The sequence below is a fragment of the Lithohypha guttulata genome (genome assembly GCF_036872675.1).
Source record: "Lithohypha guttulata strain CCFEE 5908 chromosome Unknown scaffold_1, whole genome shotgun sequence".
NCBI classification, from domain to species: Eukaryota; Fungi; Ascomycota; class Eurotiomycetes; order Chaetothyriales; family Trichomeriaceae; genus Lithohypha; species Lithohypha guttulata.
In genome coordinates this window covers 3,927,158-3,947,218 of record NW_027042750.1, presented here as the reverse complement: position 1 = coordinate 3,947,218, position 20,061 = coordinate 3,927,158, and the positions used below count along the sequence as shown (strand labels likewise).

The window sequence follows — 20,061 nt, the reverse complement described above, 5'->3', positions numbered from 1 at the left end:
CGCTGACGAGTTGAACGTGTATTGCTCCTCTGGATCGCTCTCTCGAAATCTGAACACTCGCTACGAAAGCATACATCAGTCCTTTAAACAGTCGATTGCGCTCGCTTCTGGTTGCTCCGGACGGTCGATCTGTAAACAAAAGTCGGCGAACAATAAACCCAGCTGCTACGATACTCTTCCAGCCTGACCCGACATTATAGACGGTTGCAATATTCATAGGACACACCTCAGGGCTGTATAGAAACACCACATTCCTCTGCTGGTCACGGACCATCTCCAGTCACAGCGATGGCGTACAATCTTAGTGAGCAACAGCTGATTCTGATCAAAATACCGAAACTGACCACTTGCAGCGAGACAAGATTCACCTAATCGTTCCAATCCTCCGCTATACGACAGCAGGTCGCCTTCACCAGGACGTATATTGCCCGCATATACTGATCAAGGAAACTATGGCCTAGCTCCTCCTTCCCAGCAGCATCTGCAGATGCCCATGGCCTCGTCCGATCGACTCGCTGCGCAACCTACCTATTCAGTCGAGAACATGCATAACACCTATGGACATAACGAGCAGTATGATGCTCGTCAGAGACCGTTAAACAACTACTCCAGCGGCGACTATGCGATTGACCCTGAGGAACACCACGATTCTTACTTTAACCAGCCATATTCCCCTCATCCTCAAGATGACTATGCCCTAGGTCCATATGGACAGCATCCAGATAGATATACTCCTGGTGACGATCATAGGCCCATACTGCAAAATCCTGAAGACCCCTACGGCCCCGACCCATATCAAGATGAGCAAGACCCAGAACCAGAACCTACTCCGCCTCCACAGGCCGGTGTGAGGAGGTGGAAGACGGTTAAGGAAGTTCAATTGTTCAACGGTAATTTGGTGCTCGACTGCCCTATACCTCCGAAACTATTAAGCCAAGTGCCGCATGCACAGCCTCCAGAGAGAGATGAGTTCACACACATGCGTTATTCTGCTGCAACCTGCGATCCGAAAGATTTCTACAATGAACGCTTCACCTTGCGACAGCGCTTGTTTGCGAAACCAAGACAGACAGAACTCTTCATCGTCATCACTATGTACAACGAAGACGACTTTCTCTTCGCTCGCACTTTGATCGGTGTCTTCAAGAACATCGAGTACATGTGCAATCGCACAACTAGTAAAACCTGGGGCAAGGACGCTTGGAAGAAGATTGTGGTCTGTGTTGTGAGCGATGGCCGTGCTAAAATCAACGAGAGGACGAAAGCCGTTCTTGCAGGTTTAGGTGTATATCAGGACGGCATTGCAAAACAGCAGGTCAATGGTAAAGATGTTACTGCTCATATCTACGAATACACAACCCAGGTCGGTCTGGAACTCAAAGGCACCACAGTCCACCTAAAACCACGATCACAGCCTGTTCAGATGTTGTTCTGCTTGAAGGAGAAAAATCAAAAGAAAATCAACTCTCATCGTTGGTTCTTCCAGGCCTTTGGTCGTGTCCTAGACCCTAATGTATGCGTCTTGATCGACGCTGGGACAAAACCTGGTAGGGACTCTATCTACCAGCTTTGGAAAGCTTTCGACCTCGAACCAATGTGTGGTGGTGCTTGTGGTGAGATCAAGGTCATGTTGGACAAAGGCAAGAATCTTCTCAATCCGCTGGTCGCTACCCAAAACTTCGAGTACAAAATGTCCAACATCCTCGACAAGCCTCTGGAATCCGCTTTCGGCTTTATCTCTGTCCTGCCTGGCGCTTTCTCAGCATATCGATATGTGGCACTCCAAAACGACAAGAATGGCGAGGGTCCCTTAGAGAAGTATTTCAAAGGTGAGACTCTCCACGGTGGCGACGCCGGTGTCTTCACTGCCAATATGTACTTGGCGGAGGACAGAATTTTGTGTTTCGAACTGGTCAGCAAACGCAATTGCCGATGGATTCTACAATACGTCAAGTCTGCAACCGGCGAGACGGATGTACCCGATGGTATAGCTGAGTTCATTCTTCAGAGACGAAGATGGCTGAACGGTTCCTTCTTCGCTGCTGTATATGCTATTGTTCACTTCTTCCAACTATGGCGCTCAGATCACAGCGCTATCCGGAAGTTTATGCTCCTGATTGAGAATATCTATCAGACTATCAACATGCTTTTCGCTTGGTTCGCAATCGGCAACTTCTTCCTGGTATTCAAGTTGCTCACTTCGTCTCTCGGCACTAAAGAGACTCTTGGTACAGCAGGAAGGATCCTCGGCACTGTCTTTGAAATCGTGTACATTGGTACTCTTCTCTACTGCTTCATTCTGGCAATGGGCAACCGGCCTCAAGGATCTAGGAAGTCTTACCTCGCCATGGTCATTTTCTGGTCTCTCCTAATGGTGTGGCTCACTTTCGCGGCAGTTTACCTTACTGTGGTATCTATCCAGCAACAAGTCGCAGAACCGGGCTTCAATTTCACCACTGTTTTTACGGACTACCAATTCTTTACCATTGTCGTCTCACTTGCCAGTACATATGTGCTATGGTTCGTTGCGTCGATCCTTTTCCTGGACCCATGGCATATGTTTACCTGCTTTATACAATACATTGTCCTCACGCCTACTTACATAAACGTTCTCAACATTTACGCTTTCTGCAATACACACGACATCACTTGGGGCACAAAGGGAGACGACAAGCCAGAGAAACTACCCTCTGCAAATGTCAAGCCTGACGGCAAAGTCGACGTTACCATCCCTCAAGATGACGGCGACTTGAACGCACAATACGAAGCTGAGTTGGTCAAATTTGTCTCCAAGCCACCAAAGGAAAAGCGCATACCTAGCAAGGCAGAGAAGCAGGAGGACTACTACAAGAGTTTCAGAAGTACCGTTGTTACTGCTTGGATGATTACCAACTTTATCTTGGCTGCAGCCGTTCTTAATGTGGGCGGCTTTCAGAACCTGGATCCTGGGAACACCGGCGATCACAACGGTCAAATTTACATGGGTGTAGTATTGTGGTCTGTGGCAGGCTTGTCTGCTTTCCGATTTGTTGGCGCTATTTGGTTCTTGGTCGTGCGCATAGTAAGTCCTTCCTCTGTGAGTAAATTGAGGAGAAACTAACATTTCACAGTTCCGTGGTGTATAAACTAAGCAAAGTAATGTTTTTGATTCGAGCAAAGCATGGCACGATTGTTTATGAGCAAAAGAACTTGCAAGGCGTGAGGCGTTTTACGTTGCTACGAACTACCATGGGAAAGTAGTCCTTCGATACCCTTGACGATTGTACCGAACATATTGTATAAGAGCCACGTTCGTTTGTGCGAGGACGTGTTCTATACTTTGGTTTGGAGAATACTGCGTTGAAAGTGAATTGCATAGCAGCATGAGCCTTCGTAGACAATATCACGTATTTACCTCTCCACCTCCTACTTCAAGGCTATACCACAAGCTTTCCTGAAGCTCGTACAGTCAATTTAACAAGGGCGAAACTACCCTGTCATAGAGGCTCGAAGCCAGCTGGTCAGAAGTAGATCATTCGTGACCATTGTACACGCCGCCTCACCTTCCTTATGGCTGAATATATATATTCAATAATCTTGAAGTGGCCCCTTTTTATTCGCAATTTTACAACTGCTCGAACGATTTGGCTGTAGATAGATTTGGGACGTACGATGCACAAGAATTAGTACGACAAGCTGTCGTTCGTCAGCTACTTCGTATTAGCACCTCGCCCAAACATTACAGCCTCGTCACTCAATATCACCTTCTAACTCACAATTCTACAAGCCAATCTACAATTCACCACCCACTACCACTCCCCAACCGCCTCCCAACCATGACGCAAGACCCTCCTCACTCACCTCCAACCTCCACCCCAAGCCCCCTCGCCTACATCCTCTCCTTCCTCCTCGTCGCCATCTGCTGGGGCTTCACAACCCCGTTCATCCGCGCCGCCGCAATCAACTACACCGCTCCCTCCCCATCAACCCACCCTTCCCTCTCCCCCAGCAGACCGTGGCTGAAGCGCAAAACCGCCCTCGCGTTCTGGACGCTCGTTAGCTTGCTGACGAAGCCGGCGTATGCGATTCCGCTGGTGGCGAATTTGACGGGGAGTATTTGGTTTTTTTTGTTGGTTGGGCAGGCTGGTGAGTTCGTTTTGTCGTCTTCGTTTTTCTGCGAGGTTGAGGTTGCTTTGGGGGTTTTGGTTGGTGAAGGGTTGATTTGAGCTGACAGTGAGATTACGGTAGAACTGTCGCTTACGGTCCCGATTACGAATAGCTTGGCTTTCTTGTTTACGGTTTTGGGAGAGTGGTGTGCAGAAGGGAAAGTTATTACGCGGGATACATGGATTGGTATGACGCTGGTTTGTGGTGGGATTGGGTTGTGTGTTGTGAGTAAGACGTGAGTGAGCATGCGATCGTGTTTGTGGTCTTCATTGGGTGTGGTTGTGGCTGCAACGAGCATGGGCTGAAGACGTGAAGGATATGCTAGTACGGGAAATTGCCAGGCAGAGGTTGCTGTGATTGACATGGTATGTATGTACTTTGCACGATTTATCAAGAGAGCCTGCGACTCGAGCCAAGCTGATGATACTGGACGGTCATGCTGAGGGCATTGCTATCTGCCCGTTGAATCTTCATCTTGCTTCGATTGAATCCTTCGTTCGTAACAAGCTCATATGTTTGTCCTCCAGGTCAGCTCATACCACCATCAACGAGCTCGCAGAACTCAACGCAAGCATACGCATCGTGTCCGCTGGCCCAGCAGAAGATCTTGTCCATTGTTATTCGCCAACGAGTCTGCATGGATAGCAAAGCTTTCCGGGAAGGACTGGATGAACTTGGATAACTCATTAAAGTTATCGCGGCTCACGGAATACTACGTATGTCGTTCCTCAGCTGCTTCGTCGTGAAGTGACATGAGTAGGGAAAAGTGTGGTCATGGGGTTCATTGATTGTACACGCCTTCTCTTTGGCGAACATACTCCATACAGTGAAAGACCAATCATTCAACCCCACGGTGGTCATATCATGCAACCCATAATGTACACATTTATCGGAATCGTCGACTTCTTTTGTTACAACAACAATGTGAATGGGTGGTGCCTCCGTGTTCCATGCTCTTCAGGTTTCCGACCAGATTGGTCAATAATCAGGATCGGCTCTTGGCAAGTTCGGATTGGGCAGTAGCAGTAGGACCGCCAGCCACTCTGTCACCTCCCGCAACCTTCTTCTCGCCCTCAGTGATATCACGCAGGTTCTCACTACCGATATTCTCACCAGCATGAGACTGAGCCTTTGCTGTTGGTCCTCCCGCAGCTGGACGATCAGCGCCAGTGATGTCCTTCTCGGCAGCAGTGATCTTCGAGATTGTCTCGGAGTCAAGCTTCCCGCTATGAGAATCCGAGGTCTGGGGCTGGTTGCCCTAAGAAAGTGTCAGAGATGTGTACAGCACAATAAAGAAAAGGTTTCGTACACCCGTGAGGATTGATTGAGCTGTAGCAGTGGGACCACCCTTCATTGGTCTGTCGTTGCCAGTGATCTTCTTCTCTCCCTCCGTGATATCATGAAGAGTTTGGCTGTAATTCGTCAGTCGATGTACTTGTCTAGGTGAGTGCTGCAGCTCTTCAACGAATGGAAACACTGTGGGCATGAATATGTTACCTGTTAATCTGTTCTCCGGCATGACCTTGAGCTTGTGCAGTTGGACCGCCTTTCACAGGGTTGTCCTGGTTGGTAATCTTCTTCTCAGCATCGGTGATCTTTGAGATGTTCTCGGAGTTCAGGGTCGACATCTTGATAGGTGAACTTGAGTAGGTTCGAGATAGGCAAACTGGTACAGAGGATGAAATTCTTGGATGGACAAATTGCACGAAGCTGAGTGTCTTTCTTCTCAAGACCGAATTAAATATCAATGTCATATCGAAGTGGCAAGAGCTGTGAGGAAGAAATTCTGCAGCGCTGAGTTTTTGAGCAAACGATGAAGGCAGTCACGATCAGATCGTGCAAGCACGACTGCGACGAAGAAGCTACATTTGGAAGTGGCCTCTGAATATCTTACTCTTGAATCCGTAATCATAATGCAATCATTTAATCAGGTAGCGATCGTTTGAAATAGTGCTCCTCCACATACGCATGATAGATTTACATCGCGTCGATGCGCATCGTTGAACGTTTCGAGTGATGTAATTGACTTACCGTTGAGCTTCCCCTTCCTCACTGGCCCTCATTCTCGTCGAACAGACTTGCCATGCTCTGCACCGACTGCACTAAATGTGATCGATAGACGTGGTGGGTGATTCAACAAGACGTGTCTGCCTGTGTTTCATCCACACGCGACGTCAGAGCTCGAGAGTGAGTATTGTGTTCGCAGTCGCCAGGCAGGACGGGTTATGCTATCACGATGTGCGCAGATATTATCGTTCTAACCGTCTTATCGATGTTTGTTGCGCCTGCATATCAGAACGCTAGTTGTTCTTTACACGTTGCCTGCGACTATGGTATGTGCCGTGATACTCCCGCTCTCCCTGTCGACATGAAGGACTGATTGGCTGGAGCAAAAAGAAGGCAAGAAGTTTTCGACCTTGTACATGAGCAGGCCATATTGTGCAGGCTGTATTTGTTTGCACAGAGGATGAGCGTGGACAAACAACAACGTTAACAGCACTACGTGAGGAAGTGAGAGAGGTCTTCAGATCAGGACAAAATTGGCGTGTCCAAGGAGGTCACTTGTCTCTCTGGAAAAGAGCGGCTACAAACACGACCAGGTGGTCTTGCGTCGCGGTGGGCATCGTGGGAATTTTGGACAACGCCAGTAAGTGCTACATGTACCGCTGATACTCATACACCGGCTGCATATTGAGTCAATTTAACGAGCATGCTACTCGTTACAACAAAGATGGAAAGATGATGTGTCTTATGCGGCTATGAACCTCTACACATAGGCTGCTCATCTGCGAAATCGTCTGAAACACTATCAACATCTATATGACTGCGGTCAGTTGAGTGGCACACTGTTCGCGCATTTGAACCGTAGACCAGTTGCTAGAACTGCCTGTATAGGCGTGCCATCCTAAGGCGTGCAAGATTGAGTCGTTCTACCGCAATCTCAGGAAATAGCTTGACAACACCAACGTTTTTCCAGAGGCAACACGCAAACCTTCCCTATCTTCAAGTCTGGGGTGGCGCTTGGACGGATTTACGGAGCCGGAAGTGATATGACGTGTGATGAGGTCAAAAGCGGTGGGTAGCTACTCAAAATTGGAATTGAAAGTACTGGGAGGCAATCCAGAAATGGTCGGAAATCAGACACAGTAGTTCCGCATGGGTGCTTGGGTACCTAGCCATAGAAGTCCACTACAGCAGATGACAGCACACCGAGATTTGGTGGGGACAACATTGTGCGATAGGAGCTGTCCACCACTACATCGTAGTGCTCTGACAGCTATTCGTCTGCTACAGCGAGCTATGTCTTTGTCTTGATAAGAGCTGTAGTGTGTACAGGTGACGTATGCTAGCTTATCCGACCTGCAATGCCTCACGCACGGTTGCAAAGTTACGTCGAATCGCAACCATGGACGTCAGAAACCCTTTAGGGTTTTATGAGTAAAAGGTCAAAGTCGCACTTTTGGATCGCCGTTCTAGACAACCGAATCCAGAAGCCAGAGATCTCTACATAGCGAACGTGGTCATGCAAGATCTGAGATCTTGCCACCGAGATCCTCCAATTACAACACACGCCAACGTTGACGAAGCGAGCCATGGAGTTGTAGCACCGACAGGGATTTGAGTTTTGCCTCACCAGTACCGATACCAGTAAGCAGACTCCTCGAGTAAAGGAGATGCTACGAGTTGCTGTATTGGTCATGTAGCTGAATATCGAGCTCGCCAGAACATGCCGACTGTGATTGTAATATGGGTTTACATTTCCGATCGGCGATCGTTGATATTGAGTTCTTCGCGGCTCCTGCCAGCTGTGTAGCGCAGCACGTTTCTCACCAATGCTGGACAGCTCTCTGCCAGCTGGATCCCATCTCGTACAGTGGCGTCCAAGCTTGTCACCGTGTCCGAATGGTCAGTTCGTGGAAAAGCGCTCCATGCACAATTAAATGGAATCTCTTTAGCTCACATCATTCTAGAGTGTGAGCAGACTGGAAATGTACTGTGATCCATAACATTATCCCCTTGATTGGTGTGGAAAACGTTGTTCTGTTGGTCCCTAAACGCGAGCTGGTAAGAGTCGCTACTCGAGTACTCCGTACTATCAGGTCACCTCATGAAACGTCGATGGCGGTCAAGCATCTATCAACCCGGAAGTCTATAGTACCTTCATTGAACCATCACAACGCACATCTCGGATTTCTATTGCCTATGTCTGAAAGAGATATAGCTATAGTAAGTGCTGCTAAAAGCATGATCTACGTATATATTGCAATTAAACAAGCGGCTCTTCCAAATGTGTCTGAAACGCAAACTTGCGGTGATCAAGTCCAGGGCGTTGTCATTCCGATGCTGAACCGGCGCTAAGATCTGGCACTAAACAACCACGGGCGATTTATCCAAGGCTGGGCACAACCGTTGGGGCCGGATAGGAATCGAAAATGCGAAAGATCGAGATCTGACAGCAATGGATCAGCACGTTACTGGCGCTTGCTTGAGCGAATGAAGTCTGAGCTCCGCTGACACGATTCCGTATACCTCATGCGACTATACGACAATACTTACCAAGAAGCACACAATTGTTTTACGGAAACTAAGCACCATTTACAGCACACCTAACCAGCGATTGTCTTACTCGGAAAAGGCATGCTCTTCTTTTTGCACTAAAAGACAACTGAGGGGTTGAGTGCTCTGCTCGCCATTTCGCCATTCAGCAGCACGGAGACTTGCCAAGTGGGTCTGCCAGCAAAGCTAACAAAAAAGACATCCAAGCAGAATGCAGCAAACAGCAAACTCCACGCGATCGTTCGCACCTTCTTCTAACAGTTAGTTCCCCTCACCTCCAGGACGGCTTTCTCCATAGCGGTTACCACCTCCGACCAGTCAATATACAGTGGCTTCCTTTTATCAGGTTTGTGTAGAACTCTGTGTATCGTTCGCTGAAGTCTAAATCTGCGCTGAACGTGGTTAGCTTCAAATTCCACCAATATTGAGCTTGAAGAGCGCCACCTTCTTGCGTTCCTAGGCACGATCTAAGGAAACCAGTTTGCCTCCAGCTGTGAAGCAAGATCTCGTTTCCGAAGCAGGTGCATGGCCATCCTTGCTGGCGATAATTGCAAGCCCTTGAAAGGCTTGAGCGCTGGGGAGGGCCGGCCGTTTGTCCTTATCAATCTTGTCGCCGAATGCAAGCGCCAAATTTGAGCTGATCGCTCACGCCACAGCATTTGCTCTCCTCTTACGAGATTTCCGTCAACCAAAAGCATTTCCGGTCGTCCCCTGTCAAGATCTGTGCCATGCAGCTCTGCACTGCCTGATATACCGCTTGTATCGCGAGTACAGCTCATACTTGGTGTCCACCTATCGCGACCTGACACAAATTATCAACGTCCGCTCAAACCACCGGCTTTAGCGCATCGAGCTTGCCCTCCTCGGCAACGGGATTGATACCGCAACCATTCGTTCTGGTTCACTTGGAGCCCATCGTTTCGACCCTGCTGCTGTACGATCAGGTCTCCAGGGAGGCGTTATGCCGCTTCTGCTGTTCTAAACCGACCAGATCTTTACTGCCGATCGCTAGAGATTCGCATGTCCAAAAGGAAAAAGCGTATAACCTTGATACTTCCAACCACTCCGCCCGGTCTTGAGTTGCGGCCTGACGTTGACCCTCCACTACTGGTCTTCCCTAGCATTTTTCCAAAGAACCCTAATTATCACGCCCTTTTTGTATCCTTCCATTTCCCACACGCAGCACATATCGCCTTTACCTGGAGAACGTCGCCTTCTTCGAAAACTTGCACAATCAGTCACGACTTCAGCATCAGAAGAACGTTGTTGACTAGATAATTGTGATTCAGTCTCGCGTGTTGCAGAGCCAGCTTGACATCCTTTCCACCAGAGTACTCGAGTATTGGCCTCCCAGTGTCACGGGATCTGATCAGTGTCGACGATACAACCTCATCGCGACTTCGCAGTTCTTATTGCCCTACATCTCCTTGCCACCCGTTTGACTTGTACTATGCCCCCAACAAGGACAATTCCGCCAGCGAAAGCTGTGAAGACTGAGAGGACGCACGAGGAGAACCAAGAAAGGTATGTCACCTCAGCTAGGAATGCAGGCTTAACTAATCCTATTTAGAGCATACATTGCAGCATCGCGGAGAAGCGATCGCAGCCTCGAAGCGAGGGTTGAGTCTGCCAGAAGAGCTTCTGAGATTCACAAGCGACGAACAGGAAGGTCGTTGCGAGTCACTGAGCAAGACGTCATCAACGAAGAGATGTATGAAGAAGAAGACGACGACCTGCCGATGCAATACAGAAGACTCACAGCCCATCTCCAGACAGGGTCGTCTGACTTCAATCGGCGACTCGCAGCTTACTTGACTAATCAAGTAGCTATGAGGAACGCGGTAGAACAGATGGCCAACAATTCCTACAATCAGCAGTACGGGCAACAGCAGATGCCCTATAATCAATCCCGACCAAACATGTTCCAGCCGTCGATACAGCATCAGCAACAACCTGCGCCTCAGCATCCTGCACCATTGGGAGCCTATCGGCAAGCACCCTATCCTTCCCCTCATCATCCCGGGTTTCGACAGAACCATGGTCGAGCATACTCATCTGCTGTAATGCCTACGAGCAAAGCTCAAACTCCGCCAACTCCTGTGTCGATGTCTCTTGATCATCGTCGTATGTCGACGCCTTCGACAGTCCCGTCTGCAATCGATACTGGCGCTGTTAAAGCAGATCCTGACTATTTACGCCAGACACAGTCTGCAATCATTCCACAAACACATTTCAACCCTTATTGGCAAGATATGACACCGTTCACCACATCTCTGCCTCCAGAATCCCAGCAAATGCTGGCTGGTGTTCCTGCGCTGAACATGAACGACCAGTTTTCAGCATCGTTGATGCATGGTTCCGAGCAATACGTAGGCAGCCCATATTACCCGTGGGGCAACGACTTCAACCATGGCATGAAGCCAATGCCATATCACCCTGCTGTCAGCCAGGGCATGTCAGCAACATTGGCACCTTCTGTATTGGCCACGACGACAGAGCCCCAGGGAGCTGCGTCTGGTCGGAAGCAGCACCCAACATTCGAAGGAAATTTCCCGTCCTCGCATCTAGATCCTTTGGGCCTGGATCACCTCAGCGTTCCAGGCAAGGAGGGCATTAGTCCCTACAGTATAGCATCTGGCCAAAACACTCCTGGCGAGAGCTTTTGGAGCAACTTTGTGCAAGATGGTGGTTGGACCGATGATGCCACAATTGGTGCATGATGCGGGTTTCAGACTGATGTCTCCTCTCATTTGAAGCGATTCACTTTTGTAGCTACCAGCGTAGCATATCGAACATATGGAGCTACGAGATGTACTACTTAATATTTTTGACGTAATGGGACTAAGATGATACGAAGTGATACGGTGCCTACGGTTGAATATGTTGAATTGATATCTCTGGAGCGATCAAAGCGTTGGTTAATTTATTGTTAATTTAATGTCCGCATTTCTTGCACCCGTAAGAAAACCACTCAACTCTGACGTGTGTTGCTGAGTTTATCAGAAAAGAACCTACTTGGGGTTCTCAGTTGCCCGTTTCAGACGACTCGGTAATGGTGTAAGAAATTTAGTCATCGACTCGGGACAATGAGTACTACAGTGTATTCCTGTTAGTAGTGGCAGTTCGACACGTATTTTGGGTCGTGGGTATTAGTTCGGCCCACTCTAATAGTGAATTCTCTGTACCCATACTTCGTCTATCACTCTTGACATTTTGATCTACACCTAAGATGGAGGAGTCAGAAAGACCTTCGAAAAGGATCAAAACTGCTCCTAGCACGTCACAATTGTCAGACAACACTGTATCCGTGAACAGTACTCAAGGCAATGGTACAAGATCTGGTACTACCAATCCGAAAGGACGAGGCAAGAAGCAACACTATGGCCCTTCAAAGAAATCAGATACACCACGAACGTTCTCTCAGCCTTCTGTGATATGCACTGGAGACAAGGGAATATTCGTCACCAGCGACAAAGGACGTGAGAAGAAATGTCTACTCGAGTTGCACGATCTCGTACTGGAATATATCGAGAACCTGGGGGTCGATGCAAGCGGCAGTTCTATTACAGCGGAGATCGCTCCGAAGGACGAGGAAGCTCATTCAGCTGAAAGCACCGAAAGGCAATTTCCTCAGGGCATCGAAGCAGACGTCCAGGCAGAGCTCCAGGACTTGAAAGGCAAGACTACCACACCGTCAGACGAGCAAGGAAGAACGCGCAAAGTCATGCAGCTGATCACACTGGACATACCCTGTGTATCTTTTTTGAGATTCCCGCCAGGATCATTACTTGATCCGGTTGATGTTGTCCACCAACTCTGTTTACAGGCGGCCGACAAGACTTCGCCACAGAAGAGCAGGTTCGTCAAGCGTCTTACGCCACTAAGTAATCTGGGCAAGGCATTGGGACAAGGACTGGAACGTGCTTGTGAAGATGTGCTCACCAGCAAATTTGGAGCTGATCGCGAAGGCAATATTGCCGGTGTCAGGTTCTCTATCAGGCCTACGATACGGAACAACGAGCAGTTGGACAGAGATCACATCATCAAGCTCGTTGCCGACAAAGTTCAGGAGGTGGGAAACAATAGGCATAAGGTGGATTTGAAGCATTACGAGAAGGGTATAATTGTGGAGGTATATCGTGGATGGGTAGGAATGAGCGTTGTTGACAACACGGAGAACGACCGCTACAACATTGGCTATGAGGGGTTGAGGAAGTTCAACCTGGCCGAGATCTATGCAAATCGGTAAACCTAGGATGTTGAATGCTTCATGCGAAGCAGGCTAGCATCAAGCAGCAAACCAACCTGGCCGCCGAAGTACGGAACAAGTTTCCAAGGAGGCCTGAGTTGGGGTATAGAATGCGAAATGTACACGAGCGATTCAACTTACTGTGCATGGTGCACTTTTGACGCTCCTGGTTGTGCAACTTCGGTCGCTGTATTGATAGTGCTATAGTGTTCGTGCAGAGCCTGTGGTGTGCAAAGTGTCTGTGTCTCCTTATTCGAGCTGCTGCTTGTCTAGCTATAGAGACAGTCATGTGGTGGGCTTTTTGAAGGCAACATAAAAAGATTCCTTGACACGGAAGGCTCCGCCTAGGTCAAGATTGTGCAACCAAATCCGTGGTGGACAATCAACGTCGTTGGAGTGGCACTTAAAGCAGTTGCCAGGAACAAAATGTTTTGAACATAAGACTCACAGCGATCATCATTGATCTTCGAGGCTCGACCACAAGAAGGACATGGATTTGCTAGCTGTGCAAAAAGCTCCTGCATGTGGGTGAACCTTGAGATGTGTATCTCACGATTCACAACTGATTAGTATTCTTGGAAGCGGAAGCTCTTACTGCATGTTGCGTTGCGCACCTGAACCTGAGGAGCTCCCTACTGAGCAGCTACCAATCCAAATGCTATACACCAGCGACTTGATGGTTTCAGCTCAAGAAGCAGAGGTTGCCTGTCTTCAAGCCGATCGAAAGGCTGATCTACTACCTGGTGAGTTGTTGGTGTGAAGACACCTACTCCGTCGTGCATGGTCGCGCCTGCCAGGGTTGGTCTTCGTTGCATACGCTAGACTTGATGTGTACTAGCTAGCTGCGCAGCTTTGGCTTCTTTGTGCGCAGTCGTGCTTGCTACTGGCCTGAGTTCCTGCGCTCACTTCCCATCCGCAACGCTCTCTCGAATGCGATTCGGTCTTGCTGCATAGTCCAGTCACATCACATTTCCTAGGCTGCGAAAGTTGCAGCTGCAGCAGTCCCTATAGTGCCTTGTCTGTCTGTGAACTCAGCCACATCCTGGTCAATACGCGTTGCTCTTCACAAGCCGTTTTGCCTGGCTGATCGATCACTTCGGACTCCGCACCCAATCCCAGTGTTGTTGTTCTCAGTCACGACTCCAAACCGAGCGCACAATCTCTATCGTACAAGAATCCTTGACTTCGAGCCAGTCAACTTGGGCATTAACTGACGGTGCGACAACCGCAAACCTGCGAGAAACTGGACTCTGCTATAAAGGAGTAATCCAGTCAATGTAAGGAGAATTCCCTAAATCACACATGGGTCGTACCTCATGCCTTTAAACACCAACACACTTGCTGCTGGATGATCCACTTGGAGAGCATGACCGAGCAGGGTTCATGGAGGCTGATTACATTACTGTGGCTGCTTGGCTCGGTTTTCTGCCTCAGAGTCCTCGACACTTGGTAAACTCCTTTGGACAAAGTCAAATCCTTACAGCCATTCACAGTCTATCGACGAATTTCATTTCCAAGCTAACCGTTCTACTAGATTGCAAAAAGATTGTACTATTGCAACACAGTAGCATTTGCAACCTTGAGGTTTTGCGGCACCGATCGCTTGTTGGAACACTGTCTTCCTTACGAGTCATCGCGTCACGCACCTGCTACTGCAGAACTCGTCCCACTCCGGACAACCTTGTTAGCTGGTCTCTTCCCAGTACTCTCTCGTGCATATCGATCCTGATCTTGTAGAAGAACCGCTGTGTTCCTATTCTGCCGTAACAGCTCGGCAAATCAGGACTAGTCATCATGGGTTCGTACTTCTCTATTCCTCTATCCTCCTCTAACTTTGCGGCCCTTTCGGACACCTGCAGCCACATCTGTTGGAACGTATTACGCTTGCAATCTACTGCTTTGAGTCTCTATCAATCACCTTCTCTTTCTTGCTACCTAATATCGAGGCATTAGAGGACATCAGCTAACCAACGAGACAGTAAGTTCGAGTCATCTGACATTATCACAATTTCTGCATCAGCCCTCTTGCGAACTTTTGCTTTCACAGCCTCACCAGTTTCAAATGTGTTGCAACACTTGATTACATCTCACTGGCACTTGACAACCACAATTAAGGCACATATTCCCGTACCACACCCCACTTTCGGCAGGGCTAGGCGCATTTGCCGCTGTTAAGCCGTTGGGTAGTTGGTAGACCTGAAATTGTTGCCTCAACGTTGAATCCCCAAAAGTCAGCACAACATCAAAATTCTAACAGATGCCTCAGAGAGAACGATCCAGATCACCGCGAAGACGCTCGCGCTCACGAAGCCCACGCCGAAGTCGACGCTCCTACTCTCGAGAACGTTCCCGCAGCCGAGGTGACGATTACAGACGAAGCGACCGCGATAGAGGTGATCGTGATAGAGATCGCCGATCAAGAAGCCCCATGAGTGGTACACAGAATCCATCTGGAGGTTATTCCGGATCGAACTACAGCGGCGGAAGAGGTGGAGGTCCACCTCGATCCTTTGAAGATAGAGCTGCTGCCAAAGAACAAATGATGGCGTCTGTGCGCGAATCTTCTCAACAAGATCGACGAGTCTATGTCGGTAACCTCGCCTACGACGTCAAGTGGCATCACCTTAAAGATTTCATGCGACAAGGTATATTTAGTATGGTCGCAAGCGAGGATTTAGCTAACGGGTCGCATAGCTGGAGAAGTTCTCTTCGCTGACGTATTATTACTTCCCAACGGAATGTCGAAGGTGGGCGCCATTGTGTGATTTGGCTGGTTTTACTGGTCTTCCCCTTGTTTTATCCGTGTTTTTCTTGTTGGACGTTGGATTGACGGTTGGACCTTGTCCTTGGTCGTGTAGGGATGCGGGTAAGTCTACTGATCTATTCATCAATTCGAGCATTTACTGACTATCATTAGTATTGTGGAATATGCAACCAGAGATCAAGCTCAAACAGCCATCGCAAGTCTTAGCAACCAAAGCTTAATGGGACGACTGGTATATGTCCGAGAAGTAAGTGCTGGCGAGTCGCGTTCTCTAGCTGTTTATTGATGAAAATCCTGCAGGATCGAGAGACAGAACCCCGATTCACTGGACCACCCAATCGAGGCGACTTTGGTGGCGGCATGCGTGGCGGCTTCCAAGGTGGTGCTGGCTATGGTGGCCAGCAGGGCGGCCCCATGGGAGGCGCAGCCGGAGGTGGTGGCCGACAACTCTACATTTCCAACGTTTGTTCCCCCAAACTGATCTGCACAGCACTGTTAACTGAGTACTAGCTACCTTTCAACGTTGGTTGGCAGGACCTGAAAGACCTCTTTCGTGGTGCAGGTAGGAGTGATGAATACATATGGGCTATATTCACTGACAATGTGTAGCACAAGAAGGGAGTGTTGTGCGAGCCGATGTGCATGTTGACGCCACTGGCAGACCAAAAGGCACAGGTATTGTTGCCTTCGAGAGTCCCAACGATGCACGAAACGCCATCCAACAATTCAACGGTTACGATTGGCAAGGCCGGGCTCTCGAGGTTCGAGAAGATAGATATGCGAACGCTGGTGCTGGCGGCGGCTTTCAAGGCGGCATGGGAGGCGGCTATGGAGGCGGCTTCGGTGCAAGAGGTGGGTATGGCGGTGGTGGCTACGGCATGCGCGGAGGAGGATTTATGGGACGTGGTGGCTTTGGCGGCCGTGGAGGATTTGGTGGAGGCTATGGCGGTCGTGGCGGATATAGTGGTGGAGCTGGTTACAGCGGTCCTCCAAGTGGAGGCTACAGTGGTTCTCAGGAGGCTGCTGCGCCCAACGCCTTCACCGACTTCGCTACCAGTGGAGGCGAGCGAGGACCGCTTATCTATGTTCGCAACGTAAGTCGAACAGCCCTTGGATTTCTCTGATCACTACTAACCATTTGCAGCTACCTTGGTCAACAAGCAACGATGATCTGATCGAACTATTCACGACTATCGGAAAAGTGGAGCGAGCCGAGATCAAGTATGAGGGCAATGGACGATCAAGTGGTACGGGTGTGGTCGAGTTTGACTCTGCAGACAACGCCGAGACTGCTATCACCAAGTTCACTGGTTATGTCTATGGTGGTCGGCCTCTTGGTTTATCCTATGTCAAATACTCAAACCAGAACGGAGGAGACTCCATGGAGGCTGATGGTGGTATGACTCAAGATCAGATGATGTAAGCAACCAAGAGGCAGGACCTACACATTGCGATCGAGCAGAGTTAAGCAGAGGTGGAAGTCCCGCATGAATACAGCTCGTAGGAATGGATACGACCCTACCATCACCTTGTCAAAGAAGCTAACTGTGGTTGACACAAACGATCGTTTTGCGGATACTCGAACACCAGCTTGATTGTACACCGAAAATTGTTCAGAGATTGAGTGAATGCAGGGTCCGGTCACTAGGACCGCAAAAATGTTTAGTATGGAAAAGAAGATTGACACCAAACGGTATAGCTGGAAGAAGTAGTATCTAGCCAGGGACACGGTCTTTACGAAGTTCGGAGTGTGGCAGTCTGGATTTCGAGTGCTGCTGGTGCTATGTTGTGACGATTTGCTGGGAACACTGGCCATGTGTGCAGTAAGAACGAGCGATTGGATTGTAGGCAATATGGCTGACGAGGCAGGGTGCTTGGTACGTGATGATGGGACAAGTCGACAGATCAGACGAAGGGAAGAGCCGCACGGTGGTGCCGTTGATCAGTAAAGAAGGTAGGCGCACCCAACGTGGGACCCATGCCGCGTCTGCCTTCTTACTGCACTGCATTATTGGGTGAGCCAGGTTCAAGTTGGCTGGTATAGGCAGGCGCCTTGCAGTAGGCAGTCAAACACTTGAAGCCTGCACGCCCTTGCGCAGCTGGTCGATATACTCTCTCGGAGCACATCCGAAAAGGCGACCAGTGAGCGATGCCCTACTGCTTACTGGCAAAGGGCGATCTGACAGACGACCAAGTCTACCAAGCTCGAGCCACAGAAGAAAGAGCCTGAGATTTGAAACTGATACAGTTTTTGACCAGCGAGTCCTGCAGCCCCAGCGATTCGGCATTGCATGTGAAGTGGCAGACTGGAATGCGGCACGAAGTAAGCTACTGTATACAATGATTGGTGGTATACCGTTGCTGTCATATATCCTTGTCCTTGTTGCAAAAGGTGTCTTGTGCTTCGATAGGCTGGGTATATGGTCCTTCGATACGAGAAGAGAACGATCTGCGCGAATGCGAGTGTGAGCAAGAGGACGATGGTGAATGTGGGCGTGGTTGTGGCATCGTATGGTGTGTGCATGGTCGATGTTTTGGGTGTATGTAGAGTGAAGATGTTAGATACAAGACAGCTGGTCGTTACTGACAGTCTTTTTATATTGCTGTACGTGGCCAGAAGTGATTCGCGGCGAGCCAGAGCACGACAAACAATTGTTTGAAAAACACATTCTTGAATCCGTACGAGTCGGACGCAGAACGTGGTCATACTGTCTCTTCTGACGGATGCGTGCATGCAACAGAGAGCCGGTTTGCGAGGTAGAGATTTGAACTTCTGTCTTGCAATCTACTGCAAGATGCAATGTGAAGAATTATTTTCTACCACTACTCTTGTTATCATCGCCCTTTTCCTCCTGCTTCCTCTTCATCTCGTCTTCAGCCAGCATACCCAGCACCTCTCCTTCTCTCATCCACTCCCTCACACTATCCATACAATCCTCCAAAGTGCGGCCACCAGCAAGCACATCATCCAAATTATTGCCCTCCCAACCACTCCTGTGGTCAGTCACTCTATTCTGCGTCCAGTTATACGTACGTACTTTGTCCTCACGACCCGTCCGACCCACACCGCCCATCACATTGCGTCTCAAATTGGCAATTTCAACTTCTCGTTCTTCACGTCTGCGAGCTGCGAGCTTTGAGCGCAATATATTCCATGCTTTTTCTCTGTTTTTGTGCTGAGATCGTGATTCTTGCATTCGCACCACGAGACCGGTGGGGATGTGGGTAAGTCGAACTGCGGATTCGGTTTTATTGACGTGTTGGCCGCCTGCGCCGCGGGCTCGCATGGCTTCGCTGTGGACTTCTGTTGGGTCGATGTAGTAGTCGCTGCTGGGATCTTCGTAGTTCAGATCACTGTCTTCGGCTCGTTCGGGTAGAGAGGGCAGGACCAGGACACTGACTGCGGATGTATGGGTGCGGCCCTTCTTTTCGGTTGCTGGGATGCGCTGGACGCGATGGACGCCTGCTTCAGGACGGAATATATCGTAGGTGTTGGGAGCGGAGATTTCGAGGATTGCTTCTGTGAGTGCGACTGTGCCAGACGGTGCGGATTCGTCGCCGGAATATGAGGTGAGTTGATGTTGTAAGCCGAGCCGTGTTGCCATGTTAATGTACATTTGGAGTAAATCGTGGGCAAATATGGAAGCTTCCGATCCTCCAGCTCCCGGGTGTATTTCTAACAGGCATGGGAACGAGGAAAATGGATGAGGCGGTATGAGGGCAGTCTTCAACGTCTGCGCCAGGCTCGGGAGAGAGGTACGAGTAGTGTCCAGATCTGTTACTGCCAATTCACGTAGTTCTGCATCGGCAGCAGGATCTACGAGAATAGACTCCAGCTCAGACACAGAAACGTGAGCCTCTTCATATTCTTTCAGAGCCGCAGTAACTGGTCCGATCTCTCCAATCCGTTTTGCAACTTCAAGATTGTAGTCTTCTGCGTTTTGTTTGGAGAGGGTTGCGTGTTCTGTTGCAAACGCGCGTGCTTTTTCGAGTAGAGTTGGGCTCACTGTATCACTAGTTGTACTCGTCGATGCTACGCTCAGGTTAGTTTTGCTGAAACCGATTGAAATCGATGTTAGGAATTTAAGAGTTGAGCGTACTTGTTGACAGCCACCGACGGCGAGGTTGTAGCCTAGCTACCGTGCGAAGATAGCGTCCAAGGCATCTCGAGCATTGCCAGCGGCTGCTCAACATGCCTCAAAACGCGAGCAAGAAGAACTACTTGGTACTCATCCACATTGTAATGATATTCAGCAGCCGATAAATACTTTCTGTATAAGAATCGCGAAAACACGTGACGCATATTGAAAGTGGCAGAATCGGCAGTCCTTCTGTCTAGAGGCAA

The 20,061-nt window shown here is 49.3% G+C and overlaps 6 protein-coding genes across 6 annotated transcripts; 4 read left to right on the top strand and 2 right to left on the bottom strand.

Annotated features, from left to right (window-relative positions):
* Window positions 1-288: 288 nt before the first annotated feature.
* On the top strand, window positions 289-3,125 carry CHS2_1 (chitin synthase I; the record flags this gene model as incomplete). The annotated part of the gene is made up of 3 exons (XM_064895821.1): window positions 289-304; window positions 354-3,061; window positions 3,111-3,125. 3 exons carry the CDS (start codon window positions 289-291, stop codon window positions 3,123-3,125), a joined length of 2,739 nt encoding a protein of 912 aa, XP_064758508.1.
* A 2,006-nt stretch (window positions 3,126-5,131) lies between these two features.
* Window positions 5,132-5,774, bottom strand: LTR64_001439 (uncharacterized protein; the record flags this gene model as incomplete). Its single annotated transcript, XM_064895820.1, has 3 exons — window positions 5,132-5,404; window positions 5,456-5,558; window positions 5,644-5,774. The coding sequence occupies 3 exons, from the start codon at window positions 5,772-5,774 to the stop codon at window positions 5,132-5,134; spliced, it is 507 nt and encodes a 168-aa protein (XP_064758507.1).
* A 4,379-nt stretch (window positions 5,775-10,153) lies between these two features.
* LTR64_001438 (uncharacterized protein) lies at window positions 10,154-11,423 on the top strand (the record flags this gene model as incomplete). The annotated part of the gene is made up of 2 exons (XM_064895819.1): window positions 10,154-10,227; window positions 10,274-11,423. 2 exons carry the CDS (start codon window positions 10,154-10,156, stop codon window positions 11,421-11,423), a joined length of 1,224 nt encoding a protein of 407 aa, XP_064758506.1.
* Window positions 11,424-11,932: 509 nt separating this feature from the next.
* Window positions 11,933-12,952, top strand: LTR64_001437 (uncharacterized protein; the record flags this gene model as incomplete). Its single annotated transcript, XM_064895818.1, has 2 exons — window positions 11,933-12,457; window positions 12,530-12,952. 2 exons carry the CDS (start codon window positions 11,933-11,935, stop codon window positions 12,950-12,952), a joined length of 948 nt encoding a protein of 315 aa, XP_064758505.1.
* Window positions 12,953-15,380: 2,428 nt separating this feature from the next.
* On the top strand, window positions 15,381-17,139 carry GBP2 (g-strand binding protein; the record flags this gene model as incomplete). The annotated part of the gene is made up of 8 exons (XM_064895817.1): window positions 15,381-15,597; window positions 15,647-15,699; window positions 15,811-15,818; window positions 15,870-15,963; window positions 16,017-16,178; window positions 16,227-16,278; window positions 16,326-16,810; window positions 16,861-17,139. 8 exons carry the CDS (start codon window positions 15,381-15,383, stop codon window positions 17,137-17,139), a joined length of 1,350 nt encoding a protein of 449 aa, XP_064758504.1.
* A 1,387-nt stretch (window positions 17,140-18,526) lies between these two features.
* Window positions 18,527-19,881, bottom strand: MRF1 (Peptide chain release factor 1, mitochondrial; the record flags this gene model as incomplete). Its single annotated transcript, XM_064895816.1, has 2 exons — window positions 18,527-19,749; window positions 19,857-19,881. The coding sequence occupies 2 exons, from the start codon at window positions 19,879-19,881 to the stop codon at window positions 18,527-18,529; spliced, it is 1,248 nt and encodes a 415-aa protein (XP_064758503.1).
* Window positions 19,882-20,061: the final 180 nt, after the last annotated feature.